This window comes from Zosterops lateralis (genome assembly GCF_965231275.1).
Source record: "Zosterops lateralis genome assembly, chromosome: 15".
In the NCBI taxonomy this organism is placed as follows: domain Eukaryota; kingdom Metazoa; phylum Chordata; class Aves; order Passeriformes; family Zosteropidae; genus Zosterops; species Zosterops lateralis.
In genome coordinates, this window is record NC_139775.1 from 11,442,092 (window position 1) to 11,464,184 (window position 22,093).

Here is a 22,093-nt window from a genome sequence, read left to right on the forward strand (position 1 = left end):
GCTCTGCCTTGTACCAGAGCCTGCTTACAACAACAGGTTTTATGTGGTTGTTTTTAATAGCTCAGCTTTTTGTGAAAGAGTTTGATCAGACAGAAAAGTAAAGGTTCCCCAGTCCAGCAGGAGAGGCTGCACTCCAGTTTCCAGGGCTTCAAGCTGACCTCAAGCTGACCTCTACAATCCCAAGAAGAGGATTGTTCTCTGCTTCTGCCACACATCCCTCACACAAATCCAGGCTGTTCTCTCTGATTTCCTTAGGGAGGCTCTTAATGTACAAACCAAATAAAAAAAGTAGAAAGTCTTAGCAAGGATCAATACTGGAGACAAAAGTGTGACTGAGAATAAATCATTCTCATGGCTTTCCAGCCTCTCTGTGGTAACTGTGATGGGGACAAGTCAATAACGAGTATGAACATCTCTCAGACTTTACTGCAGCACACCTGGGTGTTAAACATTATTATCCTCTCCAGAGAGACAGCAAACAGGCTGAGTTAGGTGAAGTACAGCCTCAACAAGTGCTAGTCTACTTAGTGCACTGCAATGGGAGGGCACAGAATTGGACCTACAAGGAGATACAAACAGTATTCAGCAGAGAGAAAAGTATGAGGTCCTGGGGGAGACAATAATTATCAAGCTGCTGCAAAGAAAAAAATAAACATTCCAGCCTCCAGGTCCTTTGAGAGCAGGACAAATATTAAGGACTTGATTATTTTTCCTGTTTTGAAACTTAGGCTAAATATTAGGAAAAAAGTTGTAAAGTAAGGTCAGTTCAGCAATAAGCAAATTGCCTGGGGAGGCTGCAGAAGCTGCAGAACAGATCAGCATCCTAGCAGGGCATGAGTGTGCACTAATGCAAACTGATGCTACCTTCAGGCAGCAGCCTGACCTTCTGCCATGCTTTCAGTGCAGGATTCAAAGGCAATTTGAACCCCTTTGGGTAATCAGCAGGAAACTGAACCACATCTCTGGAGTGCCAGCCTGTCCCCATAGCTATGGCACTGCCCTACCAGCCAACAACCAACTGCCTCCAAAGCATGGAGCCAGAACAGCTTTCCTGCTGCAGTGCCCAGCTGATAAAACCACAGCTGGCACAAAGGGAACAAACATTTACATGCACACTACCAGTTGTGGTCGACTTGCAGCACACCAGGCTGACAGGAGCAACAGAACTCAATTCAGGTGAGATGATTCACCCTCATTTCTCCACCATCTCTGCCTCTCCTGGCCCTGCCTGGCTCATACCCAGGGACAGCACAGTGCAGGAGGTTTTGTAAGAGGAAGATTAGGTTAGTTACTCACTCTGTTGTCATTCTGCCATCCTTCAAATTCTGGTGAACTTTATCTTTGAGGGCAAACTATCAAGCAGATCAAACAGAGAAGGAAACAAAAGCATACCTGATTAAGGGCTTATTTTCAAGAAGGGCGTGATACTTACAGGCTTCACATTTTTGGGTAAGATTTAAGGTGCATATTACTTTCATGTGTTTTGTTTAGCTTTTGCATTTTGTTTAACTCAAATGATTTCCATTTTCTGTTTCTAGTTTGCTTGCCAGGGTTTAGCATGGTGTGAGTAAGGAGAGCAGTATGCAATGGTTAAGTAATAAAGATTTTACAGCTAGAGAAATAGTCAAGGATGAAAAAATCTCTTTGTGCAAATAGATTTATCACAGACTCAAGATTAACAGGATGATTTGCTTAATGCACACATACAGCTGAAACATGAGAGCCTGCAGACACAAAGACCTACCAAGAGGCAATCTAATCCCTCCTCTCCACCTCCATCCCCCCTTGGCAATCCTGTCATTTCATTATCCACAAAAAAAAATAAAAAGCATCAGCCCAAATGGCGCTGCAGGATTTCTGTGGGAGTAATGTACAAGTCTCTTTTTTAGCCTGTAAAGCTCTGAACTTGAGTGCTCAAAAATACCTTGGAGGCCAGCACTCTGGAGCTCCTGGATGTCACCCTCAGCACTCCCCTAAAAGCCACAGAGCTCAGCAGCACTGCAGCCTGAGCTGGGGCTCAGGAAAAAGGCCTGGAGCTCCAGCTTTGGCTACAGCCACCAGAGCCTCCTGCCTGTTCTGTGAGGCAGCAGTGTCACAGGACACACTTGAGGAACTGTGAGTTTGGTGAGGGGCTCTCCTCTTGTTCCATCTTTCCTGATCTCTGCTCACTCACACAAAGTGTTCAGACCCAAAGGCCATGGTCTCCTACCCAACCTGCAGCCAAGGCCCTCTACCATTTGCTTCAGCATTTTAGCAGGCTTGGAAGTTTCCTGGAAGAAAGGATGGATTAATGTAGTCCAGAGCTGCTTTCCTTTCTTATGAGGATCTACATTCCCTCAGTGATGGTGAGAAAGGAAGAGGAAGGAGTGTGTGCACCTGCCCTCCACTGCCCACCTGCAGTGCTTGGGAAGCAGCAGGGAATTGTGCAAGACACTGGGAGGGCCAGGGAGCATTAAGTGATGCTGAGGTGACAGATGAGCTCAAAGGACTGACAGCTAACGAGGCCTGCTTGCTGCAAGCACTTTCCACTGCCCACGATCAATCCCTGCTCCTGCCCAGGGTGGATAACCAGTGCGTCACTCCCAGAAATAGAAGCGCATCCTGCCCTGAAACACTGACCTAATATCTACTCATAGTTATAAGGCCCAACTTGGTGCTCTTTAGTCAAAGGTCAGTTGCTTCCTGAAGTGTATTACTAAAAAAGAAATCAATGATGTTCACGTTTCTGAGCAAATGGAAAGGTGTGCTTGGTTTATCCTGGCAGTGGCAGAAGGAGCACAGTGGCATTGCAGGAGGAGGGTGGAAGGACAGGAGAAACACTAAGATTTACCCAGTCACAAAAACAGCCATTCAGTCATACTGTTCTCAGTTTAACAGTACATGGAATGGTTGATTTTAAGACTCTGCTTTGTCCAACACAGCCAACAGGTATTTAGTTTTTATATCTGTTCCACAGAGACTGCAGGTTTAATATACACATTCACATGCTACATTTCAAGCCAGGGCCAAACCAGGTCTTGCCATTCACTTAGGAGAAAGTAGTTTGATGCCATGTGGCAGGTTTTATTTCACACTAGAGCTCACTCGAGGCAGAAACACACAACCCCAGTGAGGGTCACATCTTCAAGTCAGTCACACAAAACCTCTTCACAAGGGAAGACAGGTAAGGTTGTGCTACACAGCACAAAGAGAAAACCCAGCTCATTTTGATGGATGATTGCCTCATCTCTGCACCATGTAGTGCCAGACAATAAAAGCAGAGTTCCAAGGGCTGAAGAGCTTTACTTCAGTTAGCAAGTTTACAGGGCAAATTATTAACTTGATACATTCTTGTTGGAAGAATGAAAAAAAAAAAAACCAAAAAAACCAGCTATACTTTGGACTACAATTGTGGTCCACTTTGGACTACAGCTGCATCATTATCTAAGATGCAGAACATCATATTCCTCAGGTTTTGAAAGACTCAACAGCACAGAACAAACCCCAGGAATGTTAAAATTGGAACTCTGTCCAGCAGTGTAAAGTTAACAGTGAGTAAACGAAGAAGGAAAATGCAAAGAAACACCACATACTAAGCAAGAAATTACAAGGAAACACTTACCAAATACCAGCAGTCTGGAGTTTTGCTGCAGACAACAGGTCAGCTGTCGACTAAGCAACATTGACGCCATTTTTTCTGGTCTTTACTGAAAAAGATTCAATCTTGAGAGATTTCTTTCTGGCTGATATTCTGGAGAAAAAAAAAAAAAAAATAAAACACTTATTCAAGTCCCTACAGATGCAGCCACTATTACTGTGCTGTTCATTTCATCTCCCCCTTTGATTAATTTCCATCCAAAGACACCGAGGACATGGTTTGATGGATTAATGCTGATGTTCAGAGCAGTCTCAGGACTGAGCCCCACATCTGATTCTTGGCTTGGTCTTGCTAAGGGAAATGACTTCCAGGCTAAAGGTGCATGTCCCAGCTTCAGCAGGGCTGGGGGTAAAGGTCAATACCTATTTTCACTTGCTCTTCCTCTTTACTTTCTCTGTATATGTAGACTATATGTTGAACTTTTTAAAATTTGTTTCCAAACAGTCTCTCAAGCCAAAGCTGTTGTTTTTGATTTAACCTAATTTTAGGAGAAAAATCTAATCTAATACAAAAGACAGCAGGACAAGCATTAGGAAATGAAAGAAAATCAATCCCTTGAAAAACCAGTTTTTACCCATTAATCACAACTCTGTGAAAACAGAATGTGAGAGCTGAGATTGTCCAGCCTGAGAAGGGGTCAGGTTGCATCCCATCAAAGTGTAATAAATACTTGACAGGAGGGAGTAAAGAAGGAGGCAGGGGCTTCTCAGAAGTGTCCAGCGATGGGGTAAGAGGCAATGAGCACAAACTGAAACACTCTGAGCTCCATCTAAACACAGGAAAACCCCAGGCAGGTTGCCCAGAGGGGCCATGGAATCACCATGCCTGGAAATATCCACAACCCAAATGGTGCAGAGCAGATTGCTTTAGGTGTCCCTGCTTGAGCAGAGGGCTGGAGCAGACACCCCAACCTCAGCCATTCCCAACCTCAGCTCCCTCCCAACCTCAGCCACTCCAGGGTTCTACCTCAGTTGGTCACATATAAATGACCTTGGAAAGTCAAGTAGCATGAAAGATAACATGACTCCCTTTTCCCTCTGGATCCCTTGTGCAGAAAGCCTGGCTGGAAGTCAGGAACAGATAGAACATATCATTGAATTATTATCCAGGACACAGGTTAAATTCAAACTTCACACTTATCAGCATGGCCCCCTGTGTTCTGTGGAGGACACTGGAGCCCTTTGCCTGGCATTTGCACCTTGCTGGACGCAGACCCTGGAGCAGCAGTGGACCTTGCAGTCCACTTTGCAGTCCAAGTGACAAAATATCACTATTATCCATAAACCTGGAAAAAAATCTTTTCAACAAAGACACTCAGAGTAGAGGTGATCTTCCAGCAGAAAGAGATCACAGTTTACAGCTTCCATCAATCCTATGCCATCAATAAAACATGCCAGCAGATGTTCATGACCAGATGCAGGGAAGTAGATGAACTATTGCTACCATGATAGCAAGTATCTCTTACCCAGAGTTAAAACATCAGATATTTAGTTTCTGTATTGTCTTCATGCAAAATACTATCTGTTCTCCTTCACACTTGAGCTTTTTCAAAATACATAAAAGAAAACAAAAAGCTTCTTGCCTACAGAGATTTATAAATTCATAGACCTATTAAGACTCAGAAACAAAATCAATTTCCTGTGCCTCCCCAGAGAAACACAACACTTGGTTGACATAGCACTTGGTTTAACTTAGTTCAAGTTAAAATTCAAGGTAATTTGCAATGTGCCAAGATGAGCAAACACTTGCACAACACTTGTGCACATGCTGGAAAAGCAAGATTAGCTTCCCAAGGCTTTGGGTCACAAGTGCAGAGGGAACTAGTTAATTTTGTTTTCAGAAAAAAGTAACTTCACTTATATACAAGACAAGATTCATTTGATTCATTCATTATGTTTTCTCTCTCAGCTTCTTTTTTCACCTGTGTTAACTTTTGCATAATCAACGTGTGAAGAAATATCCCAACACCATGGATTTCTTATCTCATGACCACCCTCTAACAAAAACCAAAAGCCAGTCTAAGTCAGTAGGAAAATGCCCAGTACCTCGTTTATGTCCTCTGCTCAGAGCTGTTTATCTGGCCTATACTTCTCCAATCTCCAATTCCCTCCATAAGTTTGCTCTGCAAAGTATTACTTTTTCAGAGTCTTTAGGAAGCTGTTAAAAGGTGAAGACAGCTTTGCAGGAACTCACAAAAGGAGCAGTACAAACATACTTAACAACCCACCGAGGTTCACTCCTTGCTCTCATGCCCTTCAGTCACTCCTCATGGGGGTTTTGCTGCCAGCTGCCCAAATTTCCTTCTCCTCAAGGATGAGATGCCTCTTCACATACAAATCAAACACACCTTCCTGTCTCCACACACACTCCACAGCTTTAACCACCACTATGCAGGTTTCTTTTCTTCTTCCTTCCCCAGGTGAACCATACCTGTGCCTGCTCCCAGAATGTTATTTATTTCTAATTATATTTACTGTTTATCTCGAGTCCTTTAATAGCTAAACTACAGTATTCATTAGAGGCTGAAAAATATAATTGGAAATGATAATGGCTTTCTGAACTACTCATAGAAAAAAAAATACTGCATGAGGCTTAAAAATAAAGTAGCTTAGCCCTAATTTTCCTTGACAGTTCTTATATAAAAAGTTTTACCATTTTCTAGTCCAGAGTCAGAATAAATCATGTAACATCACATGTGAGTATAACTAAAGCCAGCGCCTTTCCATCTCCATTATGCACCCGGGCTCTCACAGGAGATCAGCCGATGTGATTGGTATCTCCACCTAAGCACACATTATTTGGTTATCACAATAACCAATTGAATTTTGCCTCCATAACCCATCTCCTGATCGATTCCCACGGGCCCAGCCTGATCCAGCACTGCATGCAGAAGCAGCAGAGTTTGCAATCCAGCAGCAATCAGCTCTCCTGCACATGTCAGAGCCGCAGCGATGCCACGCTCCATCACCGCTGCTGCTCTGGAGACACTGCGGACACACAGATTCCTGAAATCCAGGCAAAATACAGCCACTAATTACAGATACCTGACAGGAAAGGGGGTGGCAAGGAACATCAGACCACGAAGATGTGATACCCTTCCAGAAAAAGTCATGAATCTTCCCCAAACATTTTTTCTTTATGGGCAACTGTCTGAGCTGGAGCAGGCCATGGATGCAGATGACTCCACAGAGCTGCTATTCTGAAATCAATCTCACTGCCTTAATCTTCCAAAGGCATCTGCATAATTTTCTCTGTAATTCTGCATTACATAAACTGTGTTTGCCACTGCATGTGTTTAAGCCATAGTCACATTTTTCTAGTAAGAAAAAATATTTTATTTTCAAAGAGGAAGCTCAGTCCGGTTTATCACACATGAAACATAAGGATATGTGGATTTTTTTAAATGCATGCTGTGAAACTGGATGTGTTTTTTTTTTTTTGAACAGCAGCTGCTAAATTTCTGTACCAAGAGATAATTTCTGACAGATAATACTAGTTACTAGAGACAACAAAAGCCATTCAGCAGCAGCAGCCTACTGGGAACACAGAAAGAAGTGTTTCTAGGAGAGAACAAAATTGTGTTTCTGGGGGGGAAAATCTGGAGAAAGTTTTAGAAAGAGGGGGCTTGATCCAGATACACGAGTGAAAGTAGACAAACTAGGAGTTTGTGCAGCAATCTCAGTCCCTAGCAGAGAAGCTAATGCAGCATGACATCCTTGCCAGGCTGCAGCTCACCTGCCCTGGAAATCATCCTCTGGGGAGGTGCAAAGGTAAATGCAAAGCTTAGATCCAGCAGGATGGGAGGAGAAGTCAGCGCTGCAAATGTGGGGGAAGTCAGCCCTGCAATTTTGCATCTCTTTCTTGCAACTCTGCCGAAGACACAGAAACCTGCTTGAAATTCATGAGGGCACATTAATCTGTCCCTCAGCTGCTCCAAACCCATTTAAACAGGAACAATAAAGTAGTTTAGAAACAGCAGCACAAGCTGCATTGGGCAATTACTTCACAAGGCTTCCAAAAAGTGGATTTGGGGAGCAGGGAGGGAGCTAAAGGCAAATTCATTCCCTTCTTTTACTGTTTTCCTTTGCTTGACTTTTCTAGGCTGCACAGCAAGGGTATAGTCATGCTAAGTGCTAATTGTGAAATTTCAAGCATCTCTAACTGTGTCTTAGCCCTGTTTGCTTGGATCCAGCTGGATGTGAAGCCAGCACTAGGCTCACACACTGTGAGCTGCACAGGGGTTGCTGGAGGCGGGGATGCAGAGGCTGCAGAGCCCTGTCCCTCTCTGGGAGCTCACAGCAGCACCAGCACTGAGCCCAAATGCCAACCCTCCCTCCCCACAGCCAGCCTGCCCTGGCACAGACAGGCTGCAAGGAGGGAGTCCCTCCAAGGCTCCATTTCACAGCTCAGTGTGCTTTGACACTGCTCCTTCTGCATCTGCCTTTTAACAGCAAAAGGAACTGCAAATTGAGGAACCAAGGCAGCTCTGGTTCCTGAGACTAAAAAGGACAATATTAAAAAGTCAGGCAGGACCCAAGTCCACCCTGGACTCGTTAAAGGGGCACAAATCTCCTGGTTTGTAGTGTTCATGAACAAGCATCTTTAATGACATAGGTGATTTAGCTCATGTATTTGACTTCTATGAACAGCTCAAGGAGATCCCAGAGTCCGGAACAGCCTCACAATTTCACAAAGAAATATAAGTATGGGCAAGGTAGAAGACAGTCAAGGCTGTCATCCATTAAACATAATCATGTCCTTCCTTAGTCTGCGTTTGAGGAAGAATCAGGTAATGTAATTTTATCATGGTGCCTGCATAAAAAGATCCAAGGAACACACTACTTGAAAATGCACATCCCTACCCTCCTTTGGAGGGTCAACATCCAGCAGATCAAAGCAGGAAACACCTGAATGAGTTCACTAGTTAGTGACAGAGCACAGGGTGATGTTAGAAATCCTGACTTGCTGCTTTAACCACTTTAAATGCAGTAAACAACAATGCAAATAAAGAAACCTGGCAGTATGTTGATGTATTTAACTGCAGTTCACTTGGTCCCAGGAGCAGAGTTAAGAGTTCAGTATAGATTATGCATTTATGAAAGCCTGATACACACAATGGAACACAACAGGTCCTTTTACTTCAGCTGGGGTTTTATCCCAGACTGTAGTTCTGAAATAAATTTGAATTAGCTTATAAACAGCACTTGCAGGAGAAGTCTGTAAGAATAACACCAAGAATTTAGAAATTCAGTCAGAGCTAGGCTAAAGTTATCTCAAATTAAATAGAACAGAAGTGAAAAGTCCTGTTAAGAGGAAGTTTCAAGAAAATTTACATCTAGTGTTCATAAAAGGCTGGCATTAGATTTTTTCATTAAGTGTCTATACAAACTCAGCACAAAACAAAGCTGGAGCCCTCAGCTTTGAGGAGAACAGTACCTGGCAGCATCCTCATGAGAGGGCACAGCAAAGAAAAGGAAACTGCTCATCCCCCACCTTGGCCAATTGAAGGCCACAAAAGTGAAGGTGGCTACAAGCCCCCCACAACATGGAGCCCACACAGCAGGTCAGGACAGAGATGGACACTCTGAGAGCTGTGCTGGGTCTGCAGGACACAGCCAAAAGAGAGCCCTGAGCAATTTGAAGATCAGCACTTATGCGGCCCAATTTCATGGGCAGCAGCTGAGAAAGAACAAAGTGTGGCTCCCCCCAAGGCCTGGTGAGGCTGTGCCTGCAGAGCTCCCCAGGGCAATTCCCACCAGGAGCTCCAGGAACAGACCTGCACATGGAAACGTGGATCCACCACCTACATGGATTTTGTCAAAAACTACTTCACAAGCTGACAGGCTGTTTATGCCTCTAATAATCCTAATGGCTTTGTGTAGAACAGGATGTAATTGAAAACTCCATGATTGTACTTAAGTTGTCAAGGACACAGTTGTCATAGTTACAAGTAAAGCTCAAGTGTTGGTTATTCAGGGTTGCTTGTTTATTTATTGACACCAACAGCACTGGACAGTCCCACGAGTCTTCAGAAGAATAGAAGTGGAGAGATTGGTTTTGTCCTTCAAGTCTTGACATAACAGTAAATACTGCACACAAAAGCATAATAAACTGCCTTTTTTGCACAGCTCCCTTCTCTCCCTCCACATGCAGCTGGCATTCAAGAGTGTCTGCTGTGAGCACTGCAGCAAAAGCACAAACCAAGCTGCACTGCACAAGATGAAAACCCCACACCTAGAGCTTGGAATTACTGTCCAGTATCCATCAGGACACAACAATCCCTACCTGCTTCATGGCACCTGCACTCAGGTCAGGGCTGAACCAGCAGCAAAGCCAGAACAGGCTCATCTAAAACTTCCATCAAGTTTTAAAACTCATTTACAGTCCAAAGTCTCACTAAACTCATGTGTCCAGGTTCTCCTCCTCATCTCCCTCTAAGCAGTGTTTGGTGGCTGGATATGAATATATGATTTACTTTTTTCTTAAAACAAAATCCTTCTGCCTTTGTCTCTGTTTACCCTCTCTCCAAAAAAATATTGGGCCAAGGAAAGACTCCTGGTCCCTAAAGCAATGAATAAAACCATGTAGGAATGCTGTGATTATGGCACACTAGGATCCAGGTGACCCCCTAAACTTCTGAGCAGCTCATTTTTGATCCAAGAACTATTGGCACAGCTGAGGTGGGATGAGATGTGCCTATACCTTCTCTGTGAAAGAAGCACATTGTCTCAGGAAAAGAAAAAAATGGAATTGAAAAAGCATCTGCTAGAAATTGAGCAAGTTCCAAATGCAAAGCCAACAATACCTACATAAATGGCATAATAGTACATAAATGCTGATAAAAAACAAGCATAACTAAACTTACATTAGCTAAAATATTCTAAATTTTTTTAGGAATTTCTTAGTAGTTCCCCCTGAAAAAACCTGCACATTGACATTTCAGTGAACTTTACATATAAGGTACATATAAAAACATTTCTTCAAGCCTATATTATTCTCAAGCATATTTTAAGTCCATTATTTTAAATGCAGATGGCAACAACATACCCAAACCATACCTGTTCATTTTCATACATTTCCCACCCAAACAGTCCAGCTCACACTGGATTAAATAAATTATGGCACAGCCGTGCTTTTCAGATTAGTTACTCCACAAACATTTTGTAGCTTTGAAAAAATGAAAGTATTGCAAAATACCCTCAAGTGGTATTTCTAAATTCAGTTATATCCCTTGTAAGATTTTATTCGTAGCATCTTACTGCTGCCTCCTCAGAGATCAGGAAAATAGCTAGATAAACGGTATTAAATAAAAGCACAATTTATTTTCCTGTGTCATAAGGCACAAAATAGCTCATTTGGAGACAGCCTGCACCAAACCAGGGAAAACATCTCAAGCCGGGGCGAGAGCTGTGGTTTCTCAAGGTGACCCCCATTCCAGCCGAGGACACGCAAAAGCAGAGCCACGCAGGAGATTTCTTGTACAAGGGCTCCAGAAAACAAAACCAGGAGCAGCTATCCCTGCATGTAACAACACGAACCACACACAGACCTGCTCAAACACAAATCCCCAAATTCCCCTCCGGGCACAGAGCGTGGCCACACTCTGTGCCCACCCCACCGCCCGCAGGCAACACGGCAAAGGCACTTACAGGACAAGGATGCAAACTCCAGCTCTCCCGTTGGAAGTGATGCTCCCAAGCTCCCCACAGCCGGCTCCTGGGGTTGGAAATGCTGCTCTCCGCTTCACTGCCTGCTTCCCTTCAGCGCAGGCTGCTGGTCGCGCTGGTGAGGAATGCCATTGCTCCTTCCAGCAGCGGGGACAGGCATCACCCAGAGGAAGCCCAGAGCTGCAGCTCGGCTGGGGGGGATGCCCCACTTAATGAAGGTTAATGGAACCGGCTCCTGGCAGCTACAGCCTGTGCTCAGCCGAAGCCAGCAGAGAGGAACACCCGAGTCGCCTCAGACCTGAGAGCACCTGGCTGTGGAATGTGGGTGTCCCAGCTCATCCGAGAGCCTCCCCGGCAGCGCCCTGAAAACAAATTCTGAGCTGCAGAGCCAGACTGCGTTAAGGTCTGAAATGGCTCCTTAGTTTCCGACAACTGTGGAAGTTGAAGGACAGGTTTTGTCCCTAAACCCCTTATTTTTACTCTGGCTTGCAAATATCCTGAGGGTGACACCCAGGCTCACGACTGTCACAAAATAACCTTGGTTTGGTTCATTCCCCCCAGGTGGAGCGCAGGCAGCACAGCAGGCAGTGCTCATCCAGCGGCACCTCCCGCTGCACACTCTGCTCCTGACGGGAATGGGGGGATGTGGACACCCACAAAACACCAGCATCACCCCTCCAGGCACAGGGAAAAGCAGCACGGGGTGCCATGGCCGAGGCTGGGCTACAATCGCCAGGTTGCCATGGTGCCGGGGGGCAGCAAGGGGGAAGATGCGCCAGAACGCGGAGAGGCTGAGCCGCTTCAGATTTAAATCCCTGTGACAGCATTTCGGCCGAGCCACTGCGCGGTTGCTGTGGCAACCGACGAGTGAAAAATCACAGAGGAAATCTGTAATTATTACAAGCGAGGTGGTGATTTACCCACTTCAGTAATCAGGGCATTAAAAGGGCTTGAGCAGAGGAGGGGGAGCTTGTGCCCCCCAAGAGGCAGAGCTGCAGTGCAGCAGGGAGCCGGGCACGACAGAGCTGGGGCTCTGCTTTGGGCTCTGTGGGATCCAACACTTGGGCAGGATGCTTCCTCAGCACTGGGTTTAGATGAGATGTTGCACCCTATCTGCAAGGGGGGAGATGAGGGAGCAGCCAGAGCGAGCCCCAGACTTGTGCTGCTGGTTCAGCAGGAGCAGAGCGGGGCACAAGGAAGGGCCTGAGGCAGGCAGAGACAAGGACAGAGAGCAGCAGCAGGGGACAAAGATGGAAGATGCAATGCTTACAGGATGCAGATAATGTCCCTGCCAACTGAGTGACTCCAGTGTGTGTGTGCTGCTCCTGCAGCATCACAGTTCCCTCTCCCCCCTCACTCAGAGCAGCCACAGCACAGGCTTGGTTGGGGTGGGTGGTGTGATGGTCACTGTGCCAACACAGGAACATTGAGGAACAAAGTCATTCAGGCAGAGCAGACACACTCTGCACTGTCTCTGGTGTAACACTACCTGGCCCAGGTCATTTACACACCAACAGATGCCACACCAGCATCCACACAACCCATTTTCATCCAAGTTTTAAAGTAACTATGTAGTTTTCCAGAGCTTTTCTATACAAAAATGGAAAATTGATCAGTATCCAGACAAACTGCCAATCAAAATGGCACTAACACCAATTCTTGTTGGTTGAGAATCCAACGTGGTTAATCCTGTTCTAGTTCCCTTCTCCTTTGCTGGAGACTGTAGCCTGGGATCTCATGTGAGTACTGTGAGCAACTGCCAAGAAAGGGGCCCAGACTGCAGTTATTTGTAAGACAGATCCCATAACAAGCAGTTGATTTGATCCAAAATAAGACCTGAACCTCATCCCTCAGCTTCTTCATAATTTAAAATCTCTTATTAATTACATACACAGACTGTAAACAACACATTTAGACTGGTTACCAGTCCTTAGAGCAAACTGGTGGCTCTAAAATGAACCTGTTAGCCAGATAATCTACCACAGAAAGTGCCACAATCCTATTCAGACAGATGGTTAATGCAGGTACACATCACAAAGCAGAGGGGGAAGGACTGAGAAAAGCTATAGGTGCTTAGACACACCATTTATAAAACACTGAAACCAAGAGCAATTCATTGTGGCAGTGATTTATTACTACACTTATTCAGTGTAATAATAATCAGGATTACAGCTCCTAAGGAAGACTGAGGCTCTTGTGCCTCTGCTGAGTGTTGTTGTGGATGATGTGAGGCTAAACTCATTAAACAAAATGATGCTGGATGAGAAGTACTTTGTGCTGCGAAGTGCTAACGAGTTATATGGCAACATCACCTAGAGACTCCAGTCAGCACTGTGCCCATCCTGCTGAGTCATGTCCAACTGCTTGGAAACCCATCCTGCAGAGACGCAACAATTCCATTGTAGACTTTTATTTGTAGTGGATTTCTTTGTCTTTAGCCCTTGCATCAAATGGCTTAACACCAAACTGCCACTTCCTGGGTAGAGCTTAAATCCTTGCTGCTCTGTATGGCTGCTTTCATCCCTCCATACCTACAATTACCCTGCCTGGCAGGCTGGATGCACAAAGAGGATGACAACGACTATTTATGTCCTGTTGAAGGGCAAAAAACTTAGAAGTCTCATGTCAGTATTTTGAAGCAACTATAACTACTAAGAATTTATCTTAGATGCATTAAAAATGTGCAGTTCACAAAAGTGGGAGCTGTAACAAAAACCTCAAGGACTTGCGTTTGATTTAATCAAGACAGTGGCAATGAAATCTATTTGAACAGTCCGTCATTGGGAAGGATGTGGCCAACCACCTGCACTAAGTTCACATTCTCTGCTCTGATTTGCAGTTGTCAAGGGAAGACTCACTCATTACACAATCCTCCACTGTTAAAAAGTAATCTCCAGCTTCAGTAGAACCAACTGTTACTATGTTTCTCTGTATCAATGCTACAAACATCCTTCTAGAGGATGATAAAAGGCAAAAAAGGGATCAGATTCATGCCAGGCTGGTCCACACAACCAAGTAAAGCACATGGTTAGTATCAAAGATATTTTGTTTTTATGGAAAATATTGGAAGGTTTACTGCATTTCCAGTGCATTTCATTGCAAATGATGGCAAATTCCAGCAGGAACCCTACAGCCCTCCTTAACCCCTGCCTCACACCCTAGAAAGCATCTGCTACACTTTGTTAAGAAAAACAAAACATTTCAAAAAACACAGCTACAACACTTTAGGAGAATTCAGAACTCAGAAATAGCAGCTCCAGGGTAGAGACAAGATGTCAAAATCCTAAATGTCATACATGTCTGCGAGAAATGGGAACAGAACACATCAGAATCACAAAGCAGAGAGCAAAGCATGCAGGATACTCAGCACCGAGCCTTAGTCCTCCAAAAAAACAGAGGTGCACAAGACTCAGCAGCAGGGACTCAGGAACCCAAACCTGCATGAAGAGGGAAATCAACATCTCTCTTAAGGGCTTTTATTTGGAGAAGGAATATAGCACAAGCTGAAGTGTCCTATCAACTTTTAGGTACTGTGAGCAGTAATCATTAGGTTCACCTTAAAATATAGGAAGGAAACGAAGTAAGACTATATAAATGTTGACCCCAAGTTAATTACAAAAATCTGAGCAAACGATTTGCAGACAGTAGGACAAGTATCTTATTTGGCCAAAGAGGATTACCATGAAGGGCAAAACAAAATAAAAAGGACAACTGGGATTGCTTAGCTTTGTGGGAAAGCCAGCACACTGCAGCCTTCCAGTCTGTGGCTGGCCAGAAGGCTGCTTCCTACCCTAACACATCCAATAACTTTACACTCCACGTACAGAGGCAGTTTTTCTTTTATGAAAGAAGTTAAAAGGCTCATGAACAGAGTGGAATTCAGCACAATCAATACCACTAACTGCAGGGATTTCATTTGGTGGGCAGATGTTGAGCTTGAAAAAGTCAGAGGTTGTGCATGTGCAGGGCACACCTGAACTGCACCTGCACCACTCACTAATGAGTAACTGCTGTAACTCACACTGACCCAGGGACAGGGGGATCACCTCCCTCTGTTCTTCAGCTGTCAACTGCTTTAATTCCCATTAAACATGAGAACTTCACATTCCAAAGGAAAGGGGTATAGGAATTAAGCACAATTACTACGGAATTCTACTATTCCAAAGTCCTATTATTTCCTCTTTATTCAGGCAATAGGTAAAAAGGAGTCTTCCTTTAATAGCAGTTGGGGAGTTTTCAAAACAGTTCAGGAAACAGATATGTACACAGCGCTAAAAAGATTCTGTTACTAAATTCCCTAGTATGTTCAGAACATTATTTTTGGGCTCCAGATGGAGAAAGAAACTAGTGCCAATCTGATTCAGCAAGATATGTGTTTCTTGAGTGGTCCCTTTTACTTCACTGGGCCCATTCACAAACTAGAGTTGGGAATGAGCCAAAGAACTCTGCTGAATTAAAGGCAAGGTAGAAAAACTGGGAACTGGAAGACTCTCTCGTGATCAAAACCTGAAAGTTACCCACTAGGGAAAAATCCACAAGGCTGCTGCGTGAGCTGTGCTTATTTACTCCTTATATATTGCCTGTTTAACCAAGCTAATGAATCTGCTGCATTATCAGACAGGCACTAAATACCTGGATACAAATTTGAGGGGATAAATTGGACCTTACTAAGTGTGCTAATGGCTAAACTCACTGGTGAAGGCTCATCAAGGTGCATCTCTATTGCACCCTCAGCTCTCATGGTAACAGTGACAGCCACAAGAAACTGGGCTCTGCTCTTCAGTCTGGCACATCCAAGTGGAGATTTTATCCACCACATTTGGGTAGTTAAAAAGTGTTGACCAGTGTTGGGAAAAATTCCATAAAGACTTAGACAAATCTTTATAGAAATTCTAATACAAGTCCAGCTTATTTGCTGGGGTAAGAGAAGAGGGACCTGGAATCAAGAAACTGATGAAGGATGCTTTGTATACCTGTGATGTTAAGAGAGGCTTTCCCACTGGAAAACAAACCCAGGATAAGTACAATCAGTATGGAATAAAGAGCTAGAAGTCAGGTTAAACGGCTTGTTTATTTATTTAACAAAAACCTTTTGTGGGAGATGTTTATTGCCCTAAGAGTAGCTTATAAAATAAGCAGCATTAGGAGAATGGGACAGGGAGTGCTCCCCTTCAGAGTGATGCCCTTACTGGTTCTGAGCCTCTCTCAAGAGGGCACTGTCACAGAACTTCAGGAAATGAAAACCAGCAAATTTCCCTCCTCCTTCACAAAATTAGGGTTTCACCGTATGGGTGCAATTGCAGGATTTATCAGTAATCAGGTAATTCTTCACAGAAGATACATCACATGCTCTGTCAGTGTCAGTATCATCTTAAACTGCCCCTTTTTTCTCTTTGCTGTTAACTAGTGACAATAAATAAAAGATATTCAGAGGTTGGAGTTTCACAAGAGATAAGAGGAATGTGGCTGCAAGCCTGCTAATCTTGCTCACCAGCCAGAGCAGAGGATCAGTTATGCAAGGCTGCATGTGGATTTTGACCAGATATAACAAACAGTTCCTTTCTCCTCTCTTTTCCATTTGGAATAACAAAAGTGAAGCTGTGAGCCATTTCCTATCATTTATCAGATCACTCTGGAAACTCATTTTGTCTGCATATTTTCTGGGGAAAAAAAGATATTTTATGCAAGTGTTACATCCCAAAATGATGCAATCAGCCTTGGGTCTGCAGGGTAGTAGCACCTTCTGAGCTTCTTTTCCCAAGAACCCCACTTGGAGCTGGCTTTCCTGCCACGTGCTCCCATCACTCAGTCTCCCATCCACACCAGAGTAATTCCTAACTTGGGGAAGAAAAATCACCAAACCCTTCTTGGTGTCCAGTGGAGTCACAAGTTGAGCTCAGAGCAAACCAGTGAAAGGAAACAACCAAGCAGTGTGAGGAACAAGAAGTCCACCCTGAGGAGCCACCATGGTTAACTCCCTGTTGAAACATCCCCTACCCATGGAACCCATGGCCACAGTCAGTCCTACCACTTTGACTGAACCAAGTCCCACTACACCAAAATCTACAGAGAAGCAAAATAATAAACTCTAAACTGATACACAGTCAGATACACAGTGGTCTGATTTTATGAGTAAATGAACAGCAGGAATCCTACAGCCTGCATCAAAAACAAGAGGTGTTCTCCAACCACCTTCTTGGCCAAAGGGAAAAAATAAATTACTGATGATAAATTAGGCAAGCAGTCTCCTGTTACTGCTAAAAGGAAATGGCACTTGAATTTCATTACTAAAAGAAGAAAAGCACAAGATTTGTCAGTGATAGTTACTGCAATGCACAGATTGTTGCTGCAGTCCGTAAAGTCCTTCCCAGTCAAAGGCCCCATAACATGAATGCAGCCCCCAGGACTGCTTGTCATTGTCTCCACTTGCCTCTACTCCCTCCCTCTGTAACACTAAACCAGCTCTTTCTGTGCTGTGCTTCAGCTGCTTTTCACAACAGCCAAGGCAGAAGCATCATGTTCCAGCAGCCCCTTCCAATACCCAGCACCCAAAGCACGGAACAAAGGAAGATTTGCTCCCCTGTAGATCCATTACCTGGTAAAACCACCCTGCAAACAAGGAATGTGGAGTTCATCCGAGCCCAGCTCATCCTCTGCTTTCCTACCTCCACCAGCACACTCTGATTGTGTAATCCTATTTCTCCCTCCAGGAAGCTGCATTGCAGCAATAGCTGTGGAGCAAAAAACAAGGCTTGCTTTATACTGGAGCTGAGAGGGGAGAACAGGACAATGAATGGTATCTCAGTCCACACCATGTAAACCTCATCCCTCACACCTGCAGCATGGTCCACACAGGTAAATCCCACCACTCACACCTGCAGCTCAGTCCACACAGGTAAATCCCACCACTCACACCTGCAGCTCAGTCCACACAGGTAAATCCCATCCCTCACACCTGTAACATGGTCCATACAGGTAAATCCCATCCCTCATACCTGTAACATAGTCCATACAGGTAAATCCCACCCCTCACACCTGCAGTATGGTCCATACAGGTAAATCCCACCCCTCACACCTGCAGTATGGTCCATACAGGTAAATCCCACCCCTCACACCTGCAGTATGGTCCATACAGGTAAATCCCATCCCTTACACCTGCCACAGAGGCCCATCAGTGTGTGTGTGCTCAGCTTTGCCTGAAGTGTTGAAGCTGTTAAGGATGGAGAAGTCATGGCTTGCAGCCTGGCCACAGCACCCTGTGGCAGGATTACCCTCTGACCTGTTGCCATAAAGAATCTTATGCCTCAAATCTGCCCAGAGCAGTTTGGTTTGGTTTCTAACAGCTTTTTTACCTGTCATGTTCTCTAACTCCCACCAAAGCAATCATTTATGTGATCAGATATATACAGTGAGAGCTGTTAAAAATGCTTCAGTACAATCTTACTGCCTCCATCCTGCTCCCAGTGTCCTAAGGGTTTTTTTTTTTTTGGTGAACATCACAACATCAATATGAAGCAAGAACCTTGCAAAAAAAAGAGTATTCATGACAGATGTGGAAGAGAGTTAACAGAGAAGAACAAGATGGCTGGTTCCCATTATTTGAGAAGGAACCTGACAGACAAATTGAGAGAAAACATAACACAAACAGAAATTATTACTGCTATTAGTTTACACCAAGTTTATTTAAAATACTGAATTTTCATGATATTTATGTTACTTATGCCCATTTCTGTAGTATTGCCAGACCAATTAAAACATAGGAGTTGATTTCAGTTGTGTTTGTTGTCAAGAGATGCTGCCAGGAACTTCATCTTTCACTAAAAAAGGAAGCCAAAATTGGCATGCCATGGTGATGTTCAAAGTCTTTAATCAAAATTGAGCTTGATGAGTTACAAATACAAATGAGGGATATTATTCTTTCCTTTTCCTGCAAACTAATTTTCTTTTCCTGTTTTCCTCAGTGGCTTCTGAAGCCTCATTCAGAAAGGTAAAGGCCTGGAAGGGCAAGAGGTGGTATCTCTTGTGAAAAAAAAAAATTAAAATAAATCTGTAGGGTTGTTCATTTGCTGGGAGGAAAGAGGAAGAGGTGATTTTATATCAAGAGTACAGGGCAACAAAGCCAGCATGAAATCAGCCAGCACTGGGGAAGAAATTTCCATGAGGAACTTGCTGGCCTGTGCTTTGCCCAGTCCAACACTTACTGATGGAACCTGGATGCTTTAAAATTGAGCCAAACATCAAAAATATCCAAACATCAAACCACAAAAACATCATCACTAATTTATGTGTCTTCCCAACACCCACTGTTCTGTTCTGTGAGAAACCAGTGATGAAACCAAGGTTACAAGGGGAGGGAGAATAAAAAAGAAGCCCTGAATAAAACCCAATACCCCAACAAACAACTAGAAAGGGAAAACCTCGTGCTGGCAATCCACACTCTTGGGTAACACTTTTCCAGGTTTCCTGTAAACATTCCACCCACAGGTGGGCTGTATACTCCAGGCTGGGCTGTCCATTGTCAGCACAGGCAGGGCAGCTCCTCTCCCACTGCTGCTTCCCTCAGTTCACCCCATCCCCTGCCAGCTTCCCTCTCCACACCAGCAGCTCCTTCACTCAGCAGGACAGTGCATGTTCTGTCGTGCCTCCTGCAGAGCTGTAATGGTCTTCTGGGCAGAAGCATCTGTTTTTAGAGCTGATAGGTAGGACTAAGAGCTCCTAAAACAGATCTGAGACACCATAAACACAAAGGCTGGAAAGCTGTGTGGGAAGAGCAGTGGAAGTGGAGAGCACATCACACTGACACTGCAGGCAGGCTGAAATGCTCCAGGAGAAGAAATCTGGAGCTCATGACATGCAGACGGCAGAAGAGAGGAAAGGAAATGCAGGAGAGAAGCTCTGACCCTGATTCCAGGATCATCCATGCTCCCAAAAACGGCCCATACAGCTGGGACAGCAACACAGTCTGTGGGGAACAGAGAACAGACTGACATGGGAACCTGAACCCAAACCCCTCCACTGACCCAGCAAAAGGCACCCTAAGAGAGTCAGCACAGATTACAAATGCACTGTAAACCAAAGAAAGCACTCCCAGGTTTCTCCCACAGCAGCCCCCTCCTGAGGGAAAGGAACAGCTTTCTGCTTGGGAAGACATCTCAGGGATGCACTCCTAAAAGTGTCATCCTCTTACGGGTTCCACCAGCTGCCCACACCTTGGAAAAGGCACATTGTCACAACCCAAGCAGGGTTAAATTGGATTAGTGTATTCCAGCAGGTGACAGGTAAGGATTGTCCAATTACTTTGCTGTTATCCAGCCAATTTTCAAGGTACTTGAACTCACCAGGTTTCAAACTTCAGGTATTCTGAGGCCATTGCTAAAAAAATCCTAAACAAAAGAGAATTATATACAGGCACATCAGCTGCAAAGCAATGTATTTTCATTTGTAGAATTAAAACTGAACTTTGTTTGGAGACAGCAAGGGAAATTCCTGGTGGAATAATGAATATTTTAAAGGGTTTGAGATAAGGGAAAGCTGGAGATAGGTTTAGAAGTTTTTTCTACTCTCAGAATTACAGCTACACAGCTAAACCAGTAAATTTGGCACTTCATCCTGTCACCTGGAGTGTATTTGAGACATACTGACTTTTTACATGAATTCTTCAGCAAGCTGCAGAACATCCCCCAGAAACACCAGCAGAACTACATGTTAGTGTTTAAACTGCCAAGTTTCCCAAGAGTCACAAGAAGGTAAACACTTCCTGCCAATGCCAAGCTGCATTTCAGGAAAATCACAAAATAGAATGGGAAAGTCACCAAGTCTGAAGCTTTATTGCCTTTGAAGTGTCTTGCCACAGAAGCTCTATAGTGCACTACCTTTCAGCCAGAGCCCCAAGGAGGAGTTTGATACAATACAAGCACTCACTACACAAATACTTTATCTCCTGCATAAGAACTGAGAGAGGTTCACTGAAATAATGGCAGAAGACATTACAAAGGGGAATTAAGTGTGGAAAAGTAAGTTCACATTTCTTCAAGCTGACAGCATGCACTTACTAAAGGCAGTAGTTTTAGTTGAGTGACTTTGGTGCTTCTCACATCAAACAGGACAGCAAAGCTTTATCATTTTATAAAAGTTGAGTTTATCACTAGTTCAGACCTGTGTCCTGGAAACTGCAGGTGCCCAAACCTTACCCTTCACAAAGGGACTTAAGGAGATCAGGTCCTTGCTGGTGCCATAAAATAATTCCATCACTGTCCAGCCTTGCTAGGACATGGATCCATTTCCACAACAGAATTTATGGCTCTAAGAGCTGTCACACGCAAAATTCAAAATGCTCCAAATGCAAAAACTAGGAAAAGAAAACCTAAACTTCATGCTGCAAAAAATGGGATTTGTTTTCAAAAAGAAATTCATACCCTTCAAAAATATTCTCCCTGCTGCAAGTAGATTTATCTCTACTGGACAGGAAGAGAGACAAGCTTCTTCTTCCACATAGCCAAGAGCTGCAACACATAACAGCATAGGTTCCTACCTCATTCTTCTGATGAATTTCTAGTACTGGCTAAATATGGAAAATGAAGAGCAAAATATTTTGTGAAAGGAAAGACAGACAATCTAATACAAGGATATAGTAGAAAACCTTACTCCCACAGATCTAAAGAGAGCCTGAAAGCCACAGAAATAGTTTATGACCATATTCTCTGTTTTAGACACTTTGCATGCTTTGGAAAACCCCCAGAATACTGTTGTTTTTGCACAAACACCATATGGCTAAGAAAATATCACTTTC

General features: G+C 44.1%; 1 protein-coding gene across 2 annotated transcripts in view; it reads right to left on the reverse strand.

Annotated features, from left to right (window-relative positions):
- The window catches only part of ABAT (4-aminobutyrate aminotransferase), a 70,568-nt gene that overhangs the window by 24,936 nt on the left and 23,539 nt on the right, over positions 1-22,093 (reverse strand). Inside the window, exons 1-2 of one of the 2 annotated variants that reach the window (XM_083872580.1) lie at positions 17,900-18,014; positions 3,602-3,730 (exon numbers count right to left, since the gene is read on the reverse strand). In XM_083872580.1, coding sequence (XP_083728706.1) covers positions 3,602-3,671 — 70 coding nt within the window. In that variant the 5' untranslated portion in view covers positions 3,672-3,730; positions 17,900-18,014. Of the gene's footprint in view, positions 1-3,601; positions 3,731-17,899; positions 18,015-22,093 lie in introns of those variants that run through there. The other variant, XM_083872579.1, reaches the window with a different exon arrangement.